The sequence below is a fragment of the Mus pahari genome, chromosome X (genome assembly GCF_900095145.1).
Source record: "Mus pahari chromosome X, PAHARI_EIJ_v1.1, whole genome shotgun sequence".
NCBI classification, from domain to species: domain Eukaryota; kingdom Metazoa; phylum Chordata; class Mammalia; order Rodentia; family Muridae; genus Mus; species Mus pahari.
Genome location: NC_034613.1, coordinates 138264559 through 138287483, shown reverse-complemented (window position 1 = coordinate 138287483; position 22925 = coordinate 138264559). Strand labels below are relative to the sequence as shown.

Below are 22925 nucleotides of genomic sequence, written 5' to 3'. Positions count from 1 at the left end.
CTTCCTATACCAGTAAACATAAGATGATATCTACCTTTTTTGCATACTGCAGGAATAAACTAGTAAGTGATAATAAAATTCAGTTTATTACAAACTTAAATTATCTTCAAAGCTGAAACTTCAGTCTATAGAATTTTCAATGCAACCCCAAGAATTACACACACACACACACACACACACACACACACACACACACACACACACCATGAAGAAAGTTTATATGATTATTAAATTTCCCCCACTATCAACAGATTATCAAAAGCCAAACAAACCTCCAAAAGACATACAACCTAGGTAAATTCAGTTTAGAAACATTCTCATTGTCTAAGTGTTCCCAGTTAGTAGTCAGGGAGCAGTTCCTAGGTGAAGGAGATAGGAGATTGATGGTGTACTTTTGAGCAATCCAACAAGGGCTATCTATACAGAGGCCATGCCAGGAAGACTACAGACAACTGTCACCCTTAGCTTTCCTTCTTATATTTTTCCACAAAATGTTTTCTAATATAAAGTAAAAACAAAATTCCCTCTTCTGAACATCAAAACAACACAATGGTATGTAAAACCATTTAAAACAATAAATATACCCTGAAATGTCTTCATAGCCTTTCATACAACCAATATTATTATGTGGTACTTAATTTAAGACTTGAAGAATCCTAATTTGGTGGTAGAGAAGTCAATGATGACCATATACTGACTTAAGTATCTTGTCCATTTTCCAAGTAATTTTAAATAGAGTCTGGGCATTACCAAGTGGTAATGGTATCAACCCATCAAGAAGCTGAAATTATGTAACTAACCATAAAGAATAAATTTAGGAAAGAATAAATTAAATACTCAATGCTATAGAATGTGGACAGATGGTACTTAGTCTGAAGAATTATAAAATAGTGGCACATAAATGCACATACAGCACATAGTCTGGTCCAATGTTCCTAATAAGACCTCAATTAACATTTAAATAATAGAGTAATAGCCTGCAGAAAGAGTTCTGATATAAAAATACCAAGGCACTGCTTCCATTCTTTATTTCCTTATTTGTCAAGTGCCATTACACTAATGATGAGCAAATTAGTAGGTCCTGCCAGTATTTAAAATTCTGTTATTAACTGAATGAGTCATTTAGTTAGGTTACATCCATTGCCCATTCAGCAGACTATAAAGGCATCAAAACCATTAAGGTGTTATTAGTTTGGCCTAATGAATAAAAAGTTATACTTTAGTCTGGCTTTCAAGGGTAACTGAAAAATCACTTAAAAATAAAATATAATAAGAACACTAACTTTTATGTAAATGAAATTATGCCTGACATGTTGGAGACAGCACATACATAGTATGCAACCATTTTTGTGTCTGGTAACCAGGGAGGATGTTGTTAATCACTGTGAACTTGGAAATGGTTTTCAAGTGCTTTCAAGCACAAGACTCAAGATAAAGATAATAAATCTGCCAGGGTTGGTACTTGGGTTAAAATCCGACTAGTCATTCCTGTTACAGAGATTTTTAAACATAAGCACCAGTTAACCCCTCATTAACCACTGTCAGGCACAGGACAGAGCCCACCAACGGGTATTTGGAGCTTTTGGAATTTAAATCAACCCTCCCTCAGTTTATTTTCCTCCTAATACATGGATATAAATGAATGAGAAACAAACTTGAACCTATTTCTTAAAGATGTGAGTCCTCTGTCAGATTGAAGCTATATATCTCTCCATTAGACCTAAAAAGATGCTATTAGGAGAGACTTCTCTCTAAATCCCATGAAATTTTTTCCTTTGAAGTAAAAAATAATAGCTAGCAAGGTGTCAAAGAACCCCTTATTTGTTTTCTGTTGCTGCCATCTGGATTTTGAGATTTCTTCCCCATTAAAGTCTGCATCCCAAGGAAAGGCAATAGGACAGAAAGGGTGAGAGGCTGTTAATAAGTGTGACTTTCATGCAGCACTTTAATGGTAACTGTCCACAGTTCAGGGTGCCGTGATCTAAGCCAAAGTATGACATGTGGTCCTTGACATTTCATTACAAGCCAGTTCTGCCAGTCCTTAGGATTTTCATTTGTTTTGGAAGAACAAATCCTTCTTATGACACAACTTATAGGAAATAAATTCTTTAAATTGGTTGTGAGCAAAACAATGGGGATCCTGTAGTTAAGAATAATTTCCTGCCCTTAACTTTTTAACTAACAGCACCAAAGGTATGGTTTATTGAGCACTAAAGCTCCAAAAGAGGCAATGACTTCGCCAAGGTTTCCCAGTGAGCAATCCCCTAAGCCAGGATTCATACTCAAACCTGTCCACCTCTGAATGGACACCATACTCCATGACGTCAATCTATGGATAGCATGTCACAGGACATCCTGAGGTCAGGTTGGTTGAAGCTTGACTCAATGCATGCTTACAAGAACTGAAGGTCAGAATGACCTTGCTTTGGCATTTTCAGAACCTAAATAACTGAGAGCATAAAGTTATATTCAGAAATTATCTGAAAACACAGAATCTTAGAGTTGAAAAAGCTCTAACAACAATCATGGAGTTAAGTTTCCCATTTTCTAAAGGAGAAAAGAGCTGTAGAGAAAAAGAGTTACATATCAAGGTTCCATAGGGAACCATGGCTAGCCCCAGGTCAAATTCTGACCATCTAAACATCACTTCTCTTCTTTTCTGGCTTCATCTGAGGAGCTGATCTTAGTGAGGAACTAAGGGGGTAATGATGGATTCCAGGACGACTAAGTAGATAGCCAATGAACCCTATTCTCTAGGTATCCTGGTCACTTTAAAGTATACCTTATACTACCTCCATGAAAGTAGAGGGGAATTTCTGCAAGACACCCAGGATTTTTAATGGCTGATAGAAATTACCATGAAGTCACACGGATGTCCTTAAGGAGGCTAGTGAACCGGTCAACCAGGGGCATACACAGCGGGCCCAGTATGGTGTCCCAGTTAGGCTGCATGTACTCTGAGGCTCTTCTTTGGGCATCGCTCTCACAGCAAAAATAGTCAGCACATGGTGTCACGGTGTAGGGGATAAAATAATAATTTCCACTGGATGCCTGTAAAAAAATAAACAAAAAATGTTTCAGAAAGCAAATGATAGGGAAGTACACAGCTATGGCCCTTAGCAGGCAGACCTGGTAGGACAGAGAAGGAGGTGTACAATATGGACACCACTTTGTGTGACATCATTACAAATCTATTAGGCTTAAAACGGAAAAACACTCAATTTCAAATCGCTACTAGTTTGCCTCTGAATTTCAATGGCCAAAATGTTAAGAGTTTTAAGTTTTAGAAACCATATAAGCTCATTACCTGTCCTCCACACCACAAGGAACTTGGGTCCCTTGAAAATCAATGACTATAAAGTGACATATTGGTTTTTAGTGTAAATGAAAAGTCCACATTATTTGATGATTTACTACAGGTGCTATTAACTTTTGTGAATAAAAATGATTTCTACAAGAATCACATGGTGATGCATATGATTACTTTGAAAGATTTTGTGAACAAAATCGGTTGAAGTATTTTACAGCATTAAGCAATACTCACATAAAGCAACATCTTTTGTTCTACAGAATAATTATAGTTGACTAAATCATGATCCTTTAAAAGCATAAGCATTACCTTTAAAAGGCATTAACTCAGTAGTAAATTTTTAACACATTGAAGGCTAAAAATACATTCTTTATATGATATTATTATACTCAATCATCTATACACACACACACACACACACACACACACACACATATATATANACACACACACACACACACACACACACACATATATATATATATATATATATATATATATATATATATATATATATATACATACAAATCAATAAATTTGGCATACATATACAATAAAAAGAATGGAGACCAAGGGCCTGACTTTGTAAACCTGTATTTGAAAATAACTGGATGAATAATTTACATCTTGTTGAATTGTTGGCCAAAGGGTTCCTATGGACCACCCCCACCAGGAGATTGCCAAAGATACTGGCTGCTCTCTACAACCTGATAGTAAGGTCATCTTGCTGAATACAATGTTTACTTACATCATCAAACTTGGAGAAGTCAAGCTGGTAACCAACCAAACACTTACTGACTAGCATTTATGCTGATAGAAGTTACTCATCAGTGTCACTCAGCTATAAACCCTACAACCTGTAACAGTCACTTAACTGCAGGATATACTTGTGCAGTGGTGAGAGAGATGTTATGGGAGTAACCAACAACTTTTGGACTGGATTTAAGCCTCATTCCATGAGATGGAACCTTCTAAAGTGACCAACATCCTGAGACTAGATTGGTCATGGGCCTAGGGAAAAACCCACTACTATTATTCTGCTAAAGAAACATAGCAAGCAATAAAATGACTCCTGATGACATAGTGCTATGCCAACAGACCAACGTCTCATTCAATCTTCATCAGAAAAGGTTCTTTTTGCTGTAGATGGGGACTACCACAGAGACTCATAACTAGACAATGTGCAAAAAGTCAGAGACTTCGGAGCACCCAGTCCTAACTGAAATGCCTTTTTCAATCCGCTTCCCCTTAAGGATCAGGGATACAGAAGAGGACACAGAAAGACTGTCAAGAGCCAGAGGTTGATGATGACTCTAAGAAGACAGTGATACAACAAAACTGATAAACATATGAACTTACAGAGACAATAGACAGCAAACATAGGACCTGCAGAGGTTCAAGACAGATGGTTCTGGACACAAAGTCACACTCCCAACCAAGAACCTATTTGCAATTGATACCTGCTGGCAAAGGTGAAACCAATTTCCTTTTATAGTGTATCATTAGGTCTATCAACCACATTCCATGGCAGGGTGAATGGCAGGAGTAATTGGCTAACACAAAACGAACCCTGTGGAGTTGTTTTATTTTGGCATTTTTGTCTTATAGGGCTTTTTGTTTGGACTTTTGTGGGGGGGGACATAAGAAGAAACATGATGCGGCGGGGGAGGGAGGAGGAGAGATCTGGGAGGAGTTGAAGAGAGGAAAATATGATCAAATATGCATATGAAAATTTTAAATAAAATTAATAAAAATAAAAACCTATGGGGCATTGAGAACGAAGGGGGGGGGAGAAAAGGCTAGATGTGTAGCTGAAAGCGAATCCAACAGGAACTAAGACTGAATAGGGCTGCAGTAAGCTAACCCCACTCCAGCTCCTGCTAGGTAGATCTAGAAAGAAACAGCCTCAGTGAATTCTGGGTTAGTCACATTACATTTAGACCACTGCCCTCAGCTGCAAATCACATTGATGGTCACCAAGCTGAACATAATTCATCTGAGACTAAATGTCATGTAGCCCATGCTGGCCTCTGACTTACTGTATAGCTCAAGATGACCTTGAACTCTTGGATCCTCCTGCTTCCACTTCCCAAATCCTGAGATTATAGGCATGTTCCACAGGCCCGTCATGTACTCAATCTTTTTTTCTTTTCTCTTCTTTTCTTTTCTTTTTTTTTCCTCCAGATTTTATCCCCCTCTTGGTCTACTCTCTGACTGTTCGACATCCCATACCTCTCCAGCCCTTGTCTCCATGATGTCCCCACCCCCAACCCCACCAGACCTCTCCACTCCCTGGGATCTCCATTCTCTTGAGGGTTAGGTGCATCATCTCTGACTGAACCCAGACCAGGCAGTCCTCTGCTGTATATGTGTTGAGGGCCTCATATACAGCTGGTGTATGCTGCTTGGTTGGTGGTCCAGTGTTTGAGAGATCTTGAGGGTCTACACTAATAGAGACTGTTGGTCCTCCTACAGGATCACCCTTCTCCTCAGCTTCTCTCAGCATTCCCTAATTCAACAACAGGGGTCAGCTGCTTCTGTCCATTGGTTGGGTGCAAATATCTGCATCTGACTCTTTCAGCTGCTTGTTGGGTCTTTCAGAGGGCAGTCATGATAGGTCCCTTTTTGTGAGCTCTCCATAGCCTCAGTAATAGTGTCAGGCCTTGGGACCTCCCCTTGAGCTGGATTCCACTTTGGGCCTGCTGTTGGACCTCCTTTTCCTCAGGATCTCCTCCATTTTTGTCCTGGCAGTTCGTTCAGACAGGAACAATTAGGGGTCAGAGTTTTGACTTTTGACTGTAGGATAGCAACCCTATCCCTCACTTGATGCCCTGTCTTTCTGCTGGAGGTGGGCTCTGTAAGTTCCCTCTCCCCACTGTAGGGCCTTTCATCCAAGGACCCTTTGAGTCCTGAGTGTCTAACACCTTCCAAGTTTCTGACACATTCTGGAGGGCCCTTCTACCTCCTACCTCCTGAGGTTGCCTGCTTCCATTCTTTCTGCTGGTCCTCAGGGCTTCAGTTCCTATCCCCAACCCAATACTTGATAACATTCCCCTCTTCCCCTCCCTGTCCCCTTTCCCTCCTAGGTCCCTCACTCCCTCCTCCTGTGATTGCTTTCTTCTCCCTCCTAAGTGGGATTGAGGCATCCTCACTTGGGCCCTTTGGCGTGTTAACCTTTTTGAGTTCTGTAGACACTATCTTAGGTATTCTGTGCTTTTTTGTGTGTGGGAAGGCTAATATCCACTTATTAGTGAGTACATACCATGAATGTCCTTTTGGGTCTGAGTTGCCTCACTCAGGATGGTATTTTCTAGTTCTATCCATTTGCAGGCAAACCTCAGGATGTCCTTGGTTCGTTCGTTCTTTCTTTCTTTCTTTCTTTCTTTCTTTCTTTCTTTCTTTCTTTCTTTCTTTCTTTCTTTCTTTCTTTCTTTCTTTCGGGCCCCTTACTGGTCCTGCTTCCATGAGTGGCCAAGATCAAGGGAAGGGGGAGGGCAACCAGCTAGCACAGGGAGGGTCATTTTTGCATTTCATTTACACACAGAACTAAACAGACAAGCACAGGGTCACTATTGTGGTTAGAAGTTGGCAGCATAGGATGGGGAGAGATGAGGAGTAGGGGTGTCATTAAAAAAATACAGGCTCCCCCCAAACTGGCTGCCTAGGATGGGACTTGGTCTGCTTCAACCCAAGAGGAATCAGAAGAACAAAGGCAGTTTGGGAAAGCCAGAACCTTTAAGGGATGGAGGGAGAAGGACGGTCCAGGGGGTGGGAGGGATGTTTCACAACTCAGGTAAAGGGATAGCACTCCCCTTGCTGGGATTCCCCCAGCTGTTCCAGTATGACAGGAAAGGGGCAGCCTGCAACACCCAAGAGCATGTCTGGGGCTGCTAGATGCTCCAGGCAGGGGCTGGAGGTGGCTCACAAAGGCTTGCCCTCCAAGGAAATGGCACTGCCACCTAGTTTCTCGGCCAGGGTGCATCAGTCCTTGACCTCCTCCTAGCAGTTAGCTTGTAATTCATGCTTGATTCCTGTCAGCTTCTTCTTGATGGCGTCCTTGGAGCTGGCATAGGTCATTTTGCTCTTAAGGAGTACATTCTCAGGGGCCCAGAAGATGAACACCATGTCCCCCTTCTTGCTCTCCTTGGTCTCATAGTTTGCATTGCAGAGAACATAGATGCAGTTCTTGTCTGGCAGCATCTTGACAAAAATGGTGTAGGGGTCGTCCACAGTCAGCCTCACATCTCCTACCAGGATCTCCTTGCCCTCTTCCAAGATAATGTTCTTCTCGTCCTTACTCTGGCAAAAGAACACTGCCTACTTGTATTTCTTCACTTTTTATGGCATTGAAGACTTGTGAACTTTCATGTCATTGAACACCTCCATGACACCATCAGAGACAGCCACACCAGAGGTCATGTTTTTGGAAATTAAATGGAGACAAAAAGAGCTACTGAAGACCTGAGCTGCCTGCTGCCTGGATCCGGGACTGAACTCATCCTCGTTCTTAATAGCTGAGTAGTATTCCATTATGTAAATGAACCCCATTTTCTAAATCCATTCTTCTGTTGTGGGATATCTGGGTTGATTCCAGCTTCTGGATATCACAAACAAGGCCACTATGAACATAGTGGAACATGTGCCCCTGTGGCATAGTGGGGAATCTTTTAAGTATATTCCCAAGAGTGGTATAGCTGGGTCTTCAGGTAGATCTGTTTCCAATTTTCTGAGGAACCTCCAGGTTGATTTCCAGAGTGGTTGTACCAGTTTACAATCCTACCAGCAATGGAGGAGTGTTCCTCTTTCTCCACATCTTCTTCAACATGTGCTGTCACCTGAGGTTTTGGTCTTAGCCATTCTGATTGGTGTAAGGTGGAATCTCAGGGTCATTTTAATTTGCATTTTCCTGCTCACTAAGGACTTTGAACATTTCTTTAGGTACTTCTCAGCCTTTCGAGATTTGTCAGTTGTGAATTTTCTGTTTAGTTCTATACCACATTTTTGATTAGGTTGTTTGGGTTTTTGGAGGTTAGCTTCTTGAGTTCATTATATATTTTGGATATCAGCCCTCTATCAGATGTGGGATTAGTGAAGATTTTTTTCCCAATCTGTAGGTTGCCAATTTGTCCTCTTAACTATGTCCTTTGCCTTACAGAAGCTTTCCAGAATGTCTTGGGGTAACTCTAACCAAACAAGTGAAATATCTATATGACAATAACTTCAAGTCTCTCAAGAAAGAAATCAAAGAAGATCTCAGAAAATGGAGAGATCTTCCATGCTCATGGATTCGCAGAATTAACACAGTGAAAATGGCCATCTACAGATTCAATGCAATCCCCATCAAAATCCCAACACAATTTTTCAAAGACATGGAAAGATCAATTCTCAAATTCATCTGGAAAGGCAAAAAACAAAACAAAACAAAACAGTATAGCAAAAACTATTCTCAACAATAAAAGAACTTCTGGGGGACTCACCATCCCTGACCTCAAACTGTACTACAGAGCAATAGTGATAAAAACCTGGCATGGTATTGGCACAGAAACAGACATGTTGATCAATGGAATAGAACTGAAGACCCAGAAATAAAACCACACACAGACACTTGATCTTTGACAAAGAAGCAAAAAATAAACAATGGAAAAAAGAATGCATCTTCAATAAATGGTGCTGGTCTGACAGTCTGTATGTAGAAGAATGAAAACAGACCAATATCTGTCACCTTGCACAAATCTCAAGTCTAAGTGGATCAAGGACCAGATTCACTGAATTTAATAGAAAAGAAAGTGGGAAAGAGCCTTGAACTCATTGGCACAGGGGTGAAATTCCCTAAACAGAACTCCAATGGTTCATGATCAAGAATTGATAAATGGAACCTCAATGTTTTCTTTAAAGTTTCAGGGAAAAAAAAAACTAGTTTAAAAATTTGGACCTTCCTTTAATCCCAGTGCTCGGGAGGCAGAGGCAGGCAGATTTCTGAGTTCGAGGCTGGCCTGGTCTACAAAGTGAGTTCCAGAAAAGCCAGAGCTATACAGAGAGACCCTGTCTCAAATAAACCAAAAAAAAAAATGGACCTTATAGTCAACGGTACTTAAAGTATGTTTGGTGGTATATGCAGCACTTTAGGGATAGAGGCAGGGGACCAGAAAAGTTCAAGATTATCTCCAGCTCTATACTAGGTTCAAGGCTAGACTAACATACATAGAAACCTAGACCCTGAAAATAATTTTAGACCTTAAATTCCTATATCTCAACTTGAATTTTGAAAGAATTCACATATCAAGAACCATTCATCTAACGTCTTCCAATTTTTAAACTAAAGTAATAGAGGTGTGATGTTTTGTATATGCTTGGCCCAGGGAGTGGTCCTATTAGGAGATATGACCTTGTTGGAATAGGTATATCACTATGGGCATGGGCTTAAGACCCTCATCCTAGCTGCCTGAAAGTGAGTATTCCACTAGCAGCCTTCAGATGAAGATGTAGAACTCTCTGTTCCTCCTGTACCATGTCTGCCTGGATGCTGCCATGTCCCCACCTTGATGATACTGGACTGAACCTCTGAACCGGTAAGCCAGCCCCAATTAAATATTGTCCTTATAAGAGTTGCCCTTGTCAGGGTGTCTGCTCACAGCAGTAAAACCCTAACTAATGCAAGAGGTAACCAGGAAGTTGGACATAGTAAAGATTTAGCATCAGAAAATATTTTTGTGGGGTTGTGGAGATGGCTTATTCAGTACAATGTCTGCTGTACAAGTTTAAGAACCTAAGCTGGGAGCCACAACACGAAATGAAGGCCAGACCTGGGTCTTATTTATAATCCTAGTGCTGAGGGTGCATAAAGCAGGCAGATCCCTAAAGCATATTGGACAGTCAACATAGGTAAACAGATGATCTCCAGGTTAAATGAGAGACTGTATCAAAACAATGAGGAGAGTACTTTAGCAAAATAGCTGACATTAACCTCTGGTATCATTTACATGCACTCACATAAACATAACTCACATGTATATGCATACATTATACAAAATCGATAATTTAAAAAGTATACTGTGTGCCCAAATGGGATATCAAATAAAGGACAAGGCTGCTTTTAAATTTAAAAAACTAATGTATTATAGAGAAAAATCTCATAATATCATGATCTAAGATAAAGCAGAAAATGTGGGAAATTTTACAACTTTTAATCTGATTTATGAAAGTATAGGTAGCATTCCTGTTTCTACTTTAATTTAAAATATATTCAATTGTCCTGAAATTCCCTTTTGCACTGTTGGGAATATTATGTCACATTTTGACTCTTAAAATAATCTATTAAAAATTACCCACGCTGTCAAGCCGGGCGTGGTGGTGCATGCCTTTAATCCTAGCACTTGGGAGGCAGAGGCAGGCAGATTTCTGAGTTCAAGGCCAGCCTGGTCTACAGAGTGAGTTCCAGGACAGCCAGGGCTACACAGAGAAACCCTGTCTCGAAAAACTAAAAAAAAAAAAAAAAATTACCCACACGGTCTCACTAAAACACATTTCAAACTAAGAGTTTTATCTTGGGGATCACAGGACCAGTAATTTTAGTTCTGTAGAACTTCAAGTAGCTGTTCCAACTACTATGCTCAACTATAGGAGTATGGAAACTAACACAGACCACCCACAAACACAGGAGCAGGGGCTATGTGCCAATACAACTGTATGTATGGATACAAATTCAAATTTCATGTTTGTGTAGTCATGAATTAATTGTCTTATTTCCAAATATTTAGAAAATGTTTTTATAAGCCATCCTTGGGTCTAGGGAGATGGCTCAGTGGTTAAGAGCATAGACTGGTCTTGTAGAGGACCTAGGTTCAGTTCTCAGCAACCACATGGCAATTTATAACCACCTAGAACTCCAATTCTAGAAAATCCAACACCCTTTTCTGGCCTCTGTGGTCACTAGACATGCTACATACATGCAGGCAAATACTCTTACACATGAAATAAAAATATTTTAAAAAATTCTTAACTCTGAGGCATTATAGAAATAAGTAGTACGTCTAGCTTGTCTCAGACTCAGCCTTCAGATGGCCCATTAACCATGAAAATAAGTTTCTCTGAGAATAATTACCCTGCTGTGAAATAGCAGCTGCAAGTCATCCCTGAGGGTACCAGCTATTGGCTGGCATTAAACCCCTCAAAACGCAAGTGCCAATATTACAAATAGAGGGTGAAAAAGTTCATCTGTGTGGATAATGACTGCAGAACTGTGGCTTACAACTTCACCATCACCAGGAATTAAAATTGCCTGTATCCAAGTAATGAAAGCCCTTCCTTCTTTCTAATACTCTGAAGTTCTCAGAGATCAAATTGCTAAGCAAACTAAGGTTTTGGCAGGTGAGAGACATTTTTTTTCTTCTTTCCTGCCAGGAAATCCATGTTGCTAAAGAAAATTAAATTAAGTTTGATTTGCATATTCAAAGTTGAAATGTTTTTTGAACTGAAACTGACAGTTATGGCAAAGGCCTTCCAATTTCAGATCGAAGGAGAAAAACACCAAACACATTGGTGAGATTCAGAAGGTAAAATATGTTTGAAGAATTATAGCTTATTTTAAGGATATTTGTGTCAAACTAGAAGTGTCCCAAGCACCTCAGAGCCTATCTCCAGAAAAATTACTGTAACTGGTTAAATTCCTGTTTAAAAACCATTTAAAGTTCCTATAAAAGGACTACCTGGTCCTTGCTGCTAGGGCAGTCCCCTAGTTGGTCTGCTCCCGTGAAGACTCCATATCCCAATCCATCCTAGAGGACCCAGTGCACTCAGAGCAGTTGGTAAGAACCCTTGCATCCCCACCTCTGAGTCCCAGAGCTGCTGCTGGAAGCCCTACCGAATACCACTCCCCTTTCTTCTGTCCCTTCCACCACTTCTGCCTTGTCTTTGCTGCTGGGGCAGACTCCTAATTGGTCTGCTCCCGTGAAGACTCCATATCCCAATCCATCCTAGAGGACCCAGTGCACTCAGAGCAGTTGGTAAGAACCCTTGCATCCCCACCTCTGAGTCCCAGAGCTGCTGCTGGAAGCCCTACCGAATACCACTCCCCTTTCTTCTGTCCCTTCCACCACTTCTGCCTTGTCTTTGCTGCTGGGGCAGACTCCTAATTGGTCTGCTCCCGTGAAGACTCCATATCCCAATCCATCCTAGAGGACCCAGTGCACTCAGAGCAGTTGGTAAGAACCCTTGCATCCCCACCTCTGAGTCCCAGAGCTGCTGCTGGAAGCCCTACCGAATACCACTCCCCTTTCTTCTGTCCCTTCCACCACTTCTGCCTTGTCTTTGCTGCTGGGGCAGACTCCTAATTGGTCTGCTCCCGTGAAGACAGCATATACAGATCCATCCTAGAGGACCTGCTGCACTAAGAGTAGATGAGGATCAGCTGCACTCAGTGCAGTTGGACAACAGCTTGACTGCTCCATGGAAGACCCAACAGTCTGAAGGACTCCCACGAGACACAAGATCTACTACAGCCAGGGCAATAGATCAGCAGCTTCTCTGCCCCTGTGAAGAGCCCCGAGATGGAAGGCCCCACATGTGGTCTGATACAGCCAGGGCTGCAAGCCTACCAGGAGACCTGAAGCAACCCAGGACAAAAGAGGCAGACTCCATACAGTCACCCAGATCAACAAACACCAGGGATTATCCAGATGGTGAAAGGCAAGCACGAGACCATAAGCAACAGAAGTCAAAATACATGGGCATCATCAGAGCCCAGTTCTCCCACCACAGCAAGCCCTGAATAAAGCAACACACCTGAAAATCAGGAAGGTGACCTAAAACCCTATCTCATGAAGATAATAGAGTCTATTAAGGAGGATATAAATAACTCACTGAAAGACAGGAAAACACAGGTAAACAGGTAAAGGAATTGAATAAAGCTATCCAAGGCCTAAAAGTGGAAGTAGAAACAATAAAGAAAACACAAATGGAGGTAAACCTAGAAATGGAAAACCTAGGAAAGAAGGTCAGGAATTAGAGATGTAAGGATTACCAACAGAATACAAGAGATAGAAGAGAGAATCTCAGGTGTAGAAGATACCATAGAAGAGACTGACACAACTGTCAAAGAAAATTCAAAACATAAAAAACTCCTAACCCAAAGCATCCAGGAAATTCAGGACACAATGAAAAGACCAAATCTAAAGATAATTGGAATAGAGGAGAATGAAAATTCCCAGCTCAAAGGACCTGAAAATGTCTTCAACTAAATCATAGAAGGAAACTTCCCCAACCTAAAGAAAGAGATAGGCATAAAGGTACAAGAAGCCTATAGAACACCAAATAAATGGAACCAGAAAAGAAAATCTTCTCATCACATAATTATCAAAACACTAAGTGCACAGATCAAAGAAAGAATATTAAAAGCTGCAAGGGAAAAAGACCAAGCAACATACAAAGGTAGGCCTATCAGAACTATACCAGACTTCTCAACAGAGACTATGAAAGCCAGAAGAGCCTGGTCATAGGTCATAGAGACTCTAAGAAAACAGAAATGCCAGCCCAGGCTACTATATAAAACAAACAAACAAAAAACAAACAAACAAACAAAAAACCACCTCTCAATCAACATAGATGGAGAAACCAAAATACTGCAGGACAAAACCAAATTCAAACAGTTATCTATCTACCAACCCAGCCCTACATAGTATCTTGGAAGGAAAACTCCAACACAAGAAAGATACCTGCACCAAAGAAAGGACAAGATATTAAGCATCTCACAACAAAGTAAAAAGCAGAGCCACAGCATATAAAGCCACCTACAAAACCAAACATGTCAGGAACCAACAGTCATCCTACAGTCATCTCTCTTTAATATTTCTCAATATTAATGGACACAACTCACCTATAAAAAGACATGAGCTAACAGACTGGATATGTAAGCAAGATCCAGCATTTTGCTGCATACAAGAAACACACCTCAAGAACAAAGACAGGCACTATCTCAGAGTAAAAGGATTGAAAAAGGTCTTCCAAGCAAATGGTCCCAGGAAACAAGCAGGAGTTGCCATCCTAATATCCAATAAAATAGACTTCCAACCAAAAGTTACCAAGTGTGATGAAAATTGACACTTCATATTCATCAAGGGGAAAATCCACCAAGAGAAAGTTTCAATTCTGAACATCTATGCCCCAAATGCAAGAGCACCCACATTCATAAAAGAAACTTTACTAAAACTCAAAACACACATTGAACCACATGCAATAATAGTGGGATTTCAACACCCCACTTTTACACCAATGGACAGGTCACTGAAACAGAAACTAAACAGACACAGTGAAACTAAGAGAGGTTGTGAACCAAATGGATTTAACAGATATCTACAAATCATTTCACCCTAAAACAAAAGAATATACCTTCTTCTTAGCACCTCCATGATATCTTTTCCAAAATCGACTATATAATTGGTCATAAAAAAAAACCCTCAACAGATACAAGAAGACTGAAATAATACCATGCATCCTATCAGATCACCATGCTGGTCTCCAATATCAGCAAAACCTACAGAAAGCCCACATACATGTGGAAACTGAACAACTCTTTACTCAATGATGACTTGGTCAGGGAAGAAATAAAGAAAGAAATTAAAGACTTTCTGGAATTTAATGAAAATGTTGACACATCATACCCAAACTTACGGGACACAATGAAAGCAGTGCTAAGAGGAAAGTTCATAGCACTAAGTACCCTAGTAAGGAAACTGGAGAGATCTGACACTAACAAAAACACAAAGAGTATTTCAGACCAATCTTGCCTATGAATATCGATGCAAAAATACTCAATAAAATCCTCACAAACCGAATCCAAGAACTCTCAAACACTGGACCACCAAACAGAGAGCATACACCAGCTGATAGGAGGCCCACAACACTAATACAGCAGAGGACTTCTGGGTCTGTGTTCATTCAGCGATGATGCACCTAACCCTCAAGAGACTGGATGCCCCAGGGACTTTAGAGGTCAGGTAGGGTGGGGGTTGGTGGCATCCACATGGAGACAGGAGGGTCGGGAGATGGTGTGGGATGTAGAGCAGATGGAGGATGGATGGGGGGGGCAGGGAATGGAATATAAAGTGTAAAAGATAAATTAAAAATAAATACAAACAAACAAAAAAAGTTCCTGTAAAAGGACCTCAGGGTATATAACAAATGGAAAACCACTGTTCAGGAAACTTCACTAAATAATGATAAGAAAAGTAAAATTATGGAGCATCTGAGCCATAATTTGTTTAGCCTCAAGTGGCAGAAATTATATTCACAGTAGCCAAAAAGATGGGATTCTTTCCAGCCGAGTCTAAAATGATGCCATGTCTTGGTGTTGTAGGTGCTCTATTCCTATCAAGTGTGATCAAAAGGATTAGGGCTTCCATTTTCCTCCCAGAACTTTTTTATAGGACAGAAACTCTATCCTAGGAGGCAGCAACTGCAAGGACAACAAACAATGACCCGATAACAACTACACTCAATGTTCGGAATGGTTTTTGCCCCTGATCATTAAGAAGGTGAAGATTTCATAACAGGAAATGCAAACTCAAAAGACCCAGGGCTGCCACCTCTGCCCCTTATATCATAGAACAAAATATTAACACAAGCAAAGTTACTGCCCCCATTGCCTGCTCCAGAGAATCAGTATAGTGTAGTGCCTGAGGAAGAAGCGGCAGTAAGCACAGATTTGTAGCTCTCAGCAGCGAGCTGACTATGTGTAATGCAGCATGGGGAATTTTCAAGTCTATGGGCAATGTGAAAAAAGAGAGACTGATGGTAAACAGCTAAGAGGAGCCTGGCAAGTTAGATCGGCTATACATTTTTCAGAGTAAACTACAGAAAAAGACAGCGAAAAGGAGTTTTCCTGATGTTAGGGCAGGCTTTGAGAACGTGACTTGAGGCTGAGGGCAGAGGGAGATGATGGTAGGGGTGGAGAATTTTCAAGAGAAATAAATCAAGAGTGATGGTTAAAATTTTACAACAGAAGGAACTTTGGGGCTCAGAGTGTTCCAAATACTCATCAGAGTTTGCAAACAGCAATGACCAAGACAAGTTTTAAATCGCCCTTCAGCAGTGAAGGTTCTGTTCCCAGGAAGTGGAAAAGCACCTACTGTGAGAGCTGCCCAGGACTTCTGCCAGTTAGTAGCCTAGTGGCAGGGGTGGTCTGCTGGGTGGCTTACTTAGTTCACATGCTTTCCGTCATCTTGGTTTAGTACTGCATTTTGTTCCTGTGGACAGCACATTAGACTTTCTTCCCTGGTAAATCAGATTGACTGAGATCGTCTCTTGGCCTTCACATATCAACATCAGTTATGAGGATGATTTCCCTGCCTTCATTAGTGGACAGCTTGTAAATAGTACCTGGTAAAGTAGTTGTCTCTGGTTGTATAATTTGATTTCAGGTTTTTAGAGAAAAGGCCCCAAGTGATTCTGATATTTACAAAGCACTTATAAAACCCTGTACATGGACAGTTCATGTTCTTCATAGTTTATCAAAAGACACACAAAAAATACTTATTAGAGAGTAAATGTGTGTGTGTACATGTGTGTATGCATATGTGTATGGAAATAACATAAACTGTGGCATAAAGAATGGAGTGCATAGACCTACAGTTCAAGCAGGTAGTGGCAGAGTCTTAGGTGCGAAGATTTCAGATGTAAAGGCTTCAGCTCCTGCTACTTTTCTGGGTTTTTTTTTGTGTGTCAAGAACAGAGTGAGAAAAGCTGTTTTAGTTGTTTGTGGTAGGTGGAAATATTTTTTGCTTAATCTTTTTTTTTCCAATTTTTTATTAGATATTTTCTTCATTTACATTACATTTCACCACACTACATTCATTACATTACATTTACATTTACATTTCAAATGCTATCCTGAAAGTACCCTAAACTCTCTCCCCCCACCCTGCTCCCCTACCCACCCACTCCCCCTTCTTGGCCCTGGTGTTTCCCTGTACCGGGGCATATAAAGTTTGCAAGACCAAGGGGCCTCTCTTCCCAATGATGGCCGACTAGGCCATCTTCTGCTACATATGCAGCTAGAGACACAAGCTCAAGGGGTACTGATTACTTCATATTGTTGTTCCACCTACAGGGTTGCAGACCCCTTAAGGTCCTTGGGTACTTTCTCTAGCTCCTCCATTGGGTGCCCTGTGTTCCATCCAATAGCTGNCTGTGAGCATCCACTTCTGTGTTTGCCAAGCACTGGCATAGCCTCACGAGAGACAGCTATATCAGGGTTCTGTCAGTAAAATCTTGCTGGCATGTGCAATAGTGTCTATGTTTGGTGGATTTCTTAGTGACCAGACTTCAATTTTTAAGAATGTATTGACTTATTAAGTACAAGTATTTTCATTTTGAGAGAAAGTCAAGAGACTCTGGATTGTTCACATGTTAAAAATTTGCTCACCTTCAGAGCAAAGGGTACATCCTCATATTTCCATCCATTTCATTTATTCAATACAGTAAACAGTGTAACTTGAGAGTAATGGTCTAGTATTAGTTCTTGGTTGTAGTAGTCATTTGACTATTGATCATCTGAATCAATTACAATATTCATGTGAACAATCCAGAAGTATAGAATATAAAACAACACAAAGATTCAGCATGTTGTATTCATATATAGCACATATATAGCAGATATAATCAAAGTAAAAGAAGCCATTAGCTAGTGTGGGGGCCCTGAAGTGGTTTGAAGGATGGTTTGTTGAGAGGAGGAAGTGATATAATTCTATTTCAATTACAAACATAAAAATATATTTTAGACCTATCAGCTAATAGGGGAGACTAACCACTGGGTGCAACACCCACACAGCAAGATTCATTAGAAACATGACCGGGACAGCAAAGGGGAAGATAGTTTGAGCGCTCAGATGGAAGAGTCATTTGTGGGGAGATTAAAATAAGTGCCCCTGCCCAAGCCTGTGTCCTTGAAGGAGCCATATTAAAAGTAGCACAATATAAAGACAGAGACTTCATTGTAGTCCAACCAAGTCACAAAGCTAACATGAATGGTACAAAACCAGCAGGCCCAGGGGTGGGAAGGAAATCAATAAACACGGTTGCAGTAATAAACTACCTTAAATGTCCTTTTTTTTTTTTTTTCAGGAAAACACAGAAAACATGAAAAGAAATAGAACAGGGTAAATCATAATACAGGGAACAGCAGGCAGTATTATCTACTTTTGAAAGCAACCAACACTGAAAGTAGAAGACAATGACTTTTAAAAAGCCATTATAAATAAGTTGAAAGAACTAAGGAAATCCATGTTTCACAATGAAAAAGGAGGGACTACTGGAGATGAGAGGGTAGAAAGCAGGAAGCAGAGAGAAGAGAAAATGGGAGCAGGAGGACTGACAAAGACAAATCATGTCTCAAAAGACCATAGTGAAACATTTTCTATGTTAATTAAAGATAAACAAGTAGGGCCAGCCAGATGGCACAGTAGGGAAAGCTGCTTCCTCAAAGCACTGATAGCTTGAGTTCAATCCTAGGACCTGCAGGGTGGAAAGAGAGAACCAACTCTTACACCTTGTCCTCTGACCTCCCCACAGGTGCTACAACATAGACACCCACATACATGCAAAGCAAATAAATGAAAAAAAAAACGGTTAAAAACCACAAAAGAGAATTAAGTAAAACCAAAATGGCATGATAATAATGTCTCAAAGAGAGTATCTATGAACAGAAATTATTGTACAACAATAAAAAGAACTAAATTCTAGCCTCTATATGCATTTATACCTGCACACACAAATCCTTACAAAGACAAGGCATAAAATCTTGAAAGCAACAAGGAAAAGTGTCATAGATAAAGGAATTCCAATAAAACAATCTCTAACTTCTTATGAGAAACAATGAAGGCAGTGGGATGACATGCCGTGTACTTGGGCAGGGGTAAGGGGTGAGGCTAGTAAGATCATTTATAGGTACAGGCACATCTATAATCCCAGCACTTAAGAGGCAGAAGCAGAAGCATTGCGCATTCAAGGCTACCCTGGGACACCCAACTAGTTCAAGGCCAAATTGAATTCCTTAGCTTAACCAAATCTCAAAGAACCAAGAACTAAGGAAATTGCTCAATGGTAGACTGTTTCCCCTATTATATACAAGGCCCCAAGTTTGATCTTTAAGCACTGTAAAAATAAAATATTGTGTGACTGCTAATTTCTTGTATTGCTTAAACATCTAATGTAAAAATACAATGTATTTGACAATAATAAAAACAAAAAATACAGGTAGGAATAATGTTGAACTGGAATAAAGAAGACACCAAATGATGCCTGAATCCACAAATGAAAAGAAGCAAAATTATCAAACATAAAGATCAATACTTCCTCCTATCACACACATATGCACATACATATGTAATTTTCTTTTCTTATCAGTTTCATTTAAAAGATATAATTAAGCCAGATATGGTGGTTCACTTCTATAATCCCAGCACCCAGGACGACAAAGCAGGAAAATTGCTGTGAATTTGGGCCACATAGCAAATTCCAGGTTAGCCTGAGCAATGGCAAAACAAAAGACAATCATCAAAACAAAAATCTTTATAAATATCACAATTAAATAGTCCCAGGCCTCTGTAACATGGAGGCAGATTAAAGGCACAAGAACAATTCTATTTATATAGACTTTGGAGACAAACATCTCTGCTGAAATCCTGTTTGCCTTATGCCTTCAGCAAACCTATCTTTCCAAATAGCATAGGAGTAAACTTAGCTCTACTCCTGCTGAAATCCTAATAATGTGTGAAAACAGCATTTGGACAAGCAGGATGTGTGCTGTGACAGGTTCTTGCTCAAGAAGGCAGAGCCAATAGTGGCAGGGACCGATGAAGGCTTCCCTGCAGCTAGGAGAGGAGCTGAGTTGGGAACAAATGTTTAGCCACCTTTAGAGAAAAATGAAGAGAAAGCGAGGAAATGCATGAACTCTGAAGTCAGCTCGGTGAGTTTAATAAACAGGACTGGAAAGACAGCAGGAATCTTAACACTTGGGAAGGTAAAAATACTTCCTTTGAGAAAATCTTTCAGAAACCATCCCAAAGTTTAAGAAAATTGTCAGAGAGAAATTGGGACTAATGACTGCATTTTAAAAGTAATTCCTAAACTCCAAATGAAAGCAGCTTTAAGAATGCACTGTTGTTCTTAAGAAGAGAAGAGTCCGCCCCACACAACTTCAAAGGACTGAACACATTCAGACTTTTATGGGTGGACATAAAAGAAATTAAAAGGAAAAACAATGATTAGCATAGCATATATCCCATAATGAATTAGGATCAGCCATTTTGAATGGTTATAGTTATAAATGGAAAAATCTCAAGAACTTTAACAAAGACAGCTTGGTTTACTCCATGGAGAAGTATCATAACTAGTATCCTTGCCACATTGATAATAAACCTTATTCGAGATACTCTGAATATTTCTGAAAACTAGATTATTGTAGAGTGAGTGAGGTCAGGAGGCCGAGGAAAAGACCATTGGTCTCTGATACTGAGGAGTATCAGAGTAGAGGAATCTATCCCCTCAAGATTTTACTTCCTACTAATGGCTTCAGTCCCCTTCAGCTCCCTGGGTATTTCTCTGGCTCCTTCATTGGGGACCTTGTGCTCCGTCCAATGGATGACTGTGAGCATCCATGTCTGTATTTGCCAGGCACTGGCAGAGCCTCACAGGAGACAGCTATATCAGGCTCCTATCAGCAGGCTCTTGTTGGCATCTGCCTAGTGTCTGGGTTTGGTGGTTGTTTATGGGATGGATCCCCAAGTGGGGCAGTTTCTGGATGGACATTCCTTCAGGCTCTGCTCCGAACTTTCAATATGAACTAACCAGTACCCCCAGAGCTCCCTGGGACTAAACCACCAAAGAAAACACATGGTGGAACTTGTGGCTTTACCTATATATGTAGCAGAGGATGGCCTAGTTGGTCATCAATGGGAGGAGAGGCCCTTGGTCATGTGAAGGCTCTATGCCCCAGTATAGGGGAATGGCAGGACCAGGAATGGGAGTGGGTGGGTTGGGGAGTGGGAGGTGGGGGGATTTTCAGAGGGAAAACTAGGAAAGGGGATAACATTTGAAATGTAAATAAAGAAAATATCTAATAAAAATAAATAAAATAACAAAAAATGAAGATTTTACTTCCTAGCCTAGCAAGTAGAATTTTCCAAAACTATTTCCATAGTAAATATCAAACTGTGAAGAGACTGTCTTATACTATCACTAGGTTAAATAACAGATGATTTTCATAAGCACAAATTACAAAATTTACATAACCTTAAATGCCTACCTAATATACAATTTTCTTACTGTGCTACTTCCAGTTTGATTTTTTTAAAAAAATTAAGTTTCACTTTAAGATGAATATATTTGCAAATGACATCTTTGTACTGTGGTCTTTTCCTAAAGATAGCTTCCCAGTGGCAAAATTAGCAGAAGACTATTAAGGGTTTTTCTTTGAGTAGGTATGTAGCTAAGGTACCAATAGAAGTTTATCTATCAACAGAGAAGGATGTGAGAATTTCATCACCATTTCAGCTGAAGCAGACCATGGGTTTTTTTTTTCTGAAGTCAGGTGAATAAGAAACACATTAATACTGAAAAAGGGAAGTCTCCCTGCATTTCAAGCACAGCAATTTGAAAATTCAAAGGGCTAAGGATTAAGTAAAGCTCCACTCAATATAGATGGATGATTCTGGAAAGTGTACTTAGCTATTTGAAACTTATTTGTTTTTTAAATGGGGACAATAATAGTGTCAACTTCAACAGGTAGGAGGTAGCGTTAATATGGGCATTTTGTGGCATGCTTTGTGGGCATTAGAAAATCATAATGGCTCTGAACCTGACTAGGAATTTTGAACCAGGGGAGCCATTAATTCTTGAAGTTCTTCAAACATGAATGATACAAATNCATCTTTGTTATCATGTGCCTTCAACTGAAATGTAACACATCATTAGGAATGTAGGTAAATTGCTTTAGTACTATTAGCAAAACCAAATGCTTTGTCACTAATAGAAATAATGGACTTTTACCTGTCATAGTGCCTATAGAGATCTCAAAAATAACATTATGCCCATNGTTACTACAAAATTATGACTGTTCTAGATCTGCCATTTAATTGTACTTAATACATTAGTAAAATAGCTTGGAGATTACTGTGTATACCCTTTTGAATGAACTTGACTGTAATTCAATATAATTGGTTTTCTTTATAAGCTTTGTGTCTAAGAATATTAAAACATATTCTCAAAATCCAAAGGTTATAGACTCCTGCAGCCTGAAACAGAGGGGCATATTACTCCTTGTGGGCTAAGAACTACTACTCATAACTATTTACAAACGCATCACACAGAATGTCTTAGCTGTGGCCCTGGGATTCACAGATCAAGTTTTCTCTGATTGCTGAGATACAGCTCATTTGGAAGCAGTTGCCTGGACTCTTCAAGAGAGCCTCAGAAAGCAGAGCATGTTGGGGGTTTCCACTCTGTTATCCCCCACCCCCTATTCAAATTTCATTTGTGTTGTGATAAAATATCCTGAAAAAAAGCAACTTAAAGGGAGAAGGAGTTTGTTCAGATTACAATTCCAGGTTACAGCCCATGATTGCGG

At 40.1% G+C, this 22925-nt stretch overlaps 1 protein-coding gene and 1 pseudogene across 1 annotated transcript in view; both read right to left on the bottom strand.

Annotated features, from left to right (window-relative positions):
- Positions 1–22925, bottom strand: part of Map3k15 (mitogen-activated protein kinase kinase kinase 15) — a 121787-nt gene that overhangs the window by 75398 nt on the left and 23464 nt on the right. Inside the window, exon 4 of the mRNA XM_021188626.2 lies at positions 2858–3051. Coding sequence (XP_021044285.1) covers positions 2858–3051 — 194 coding nt within the window. The remainder of the gene's footprint in view (positions 1–2857; positions 3052–22925) is intronic.
- Positions 7232–7729, bottom strand: LOC110314163 (annotated as a pseudogene).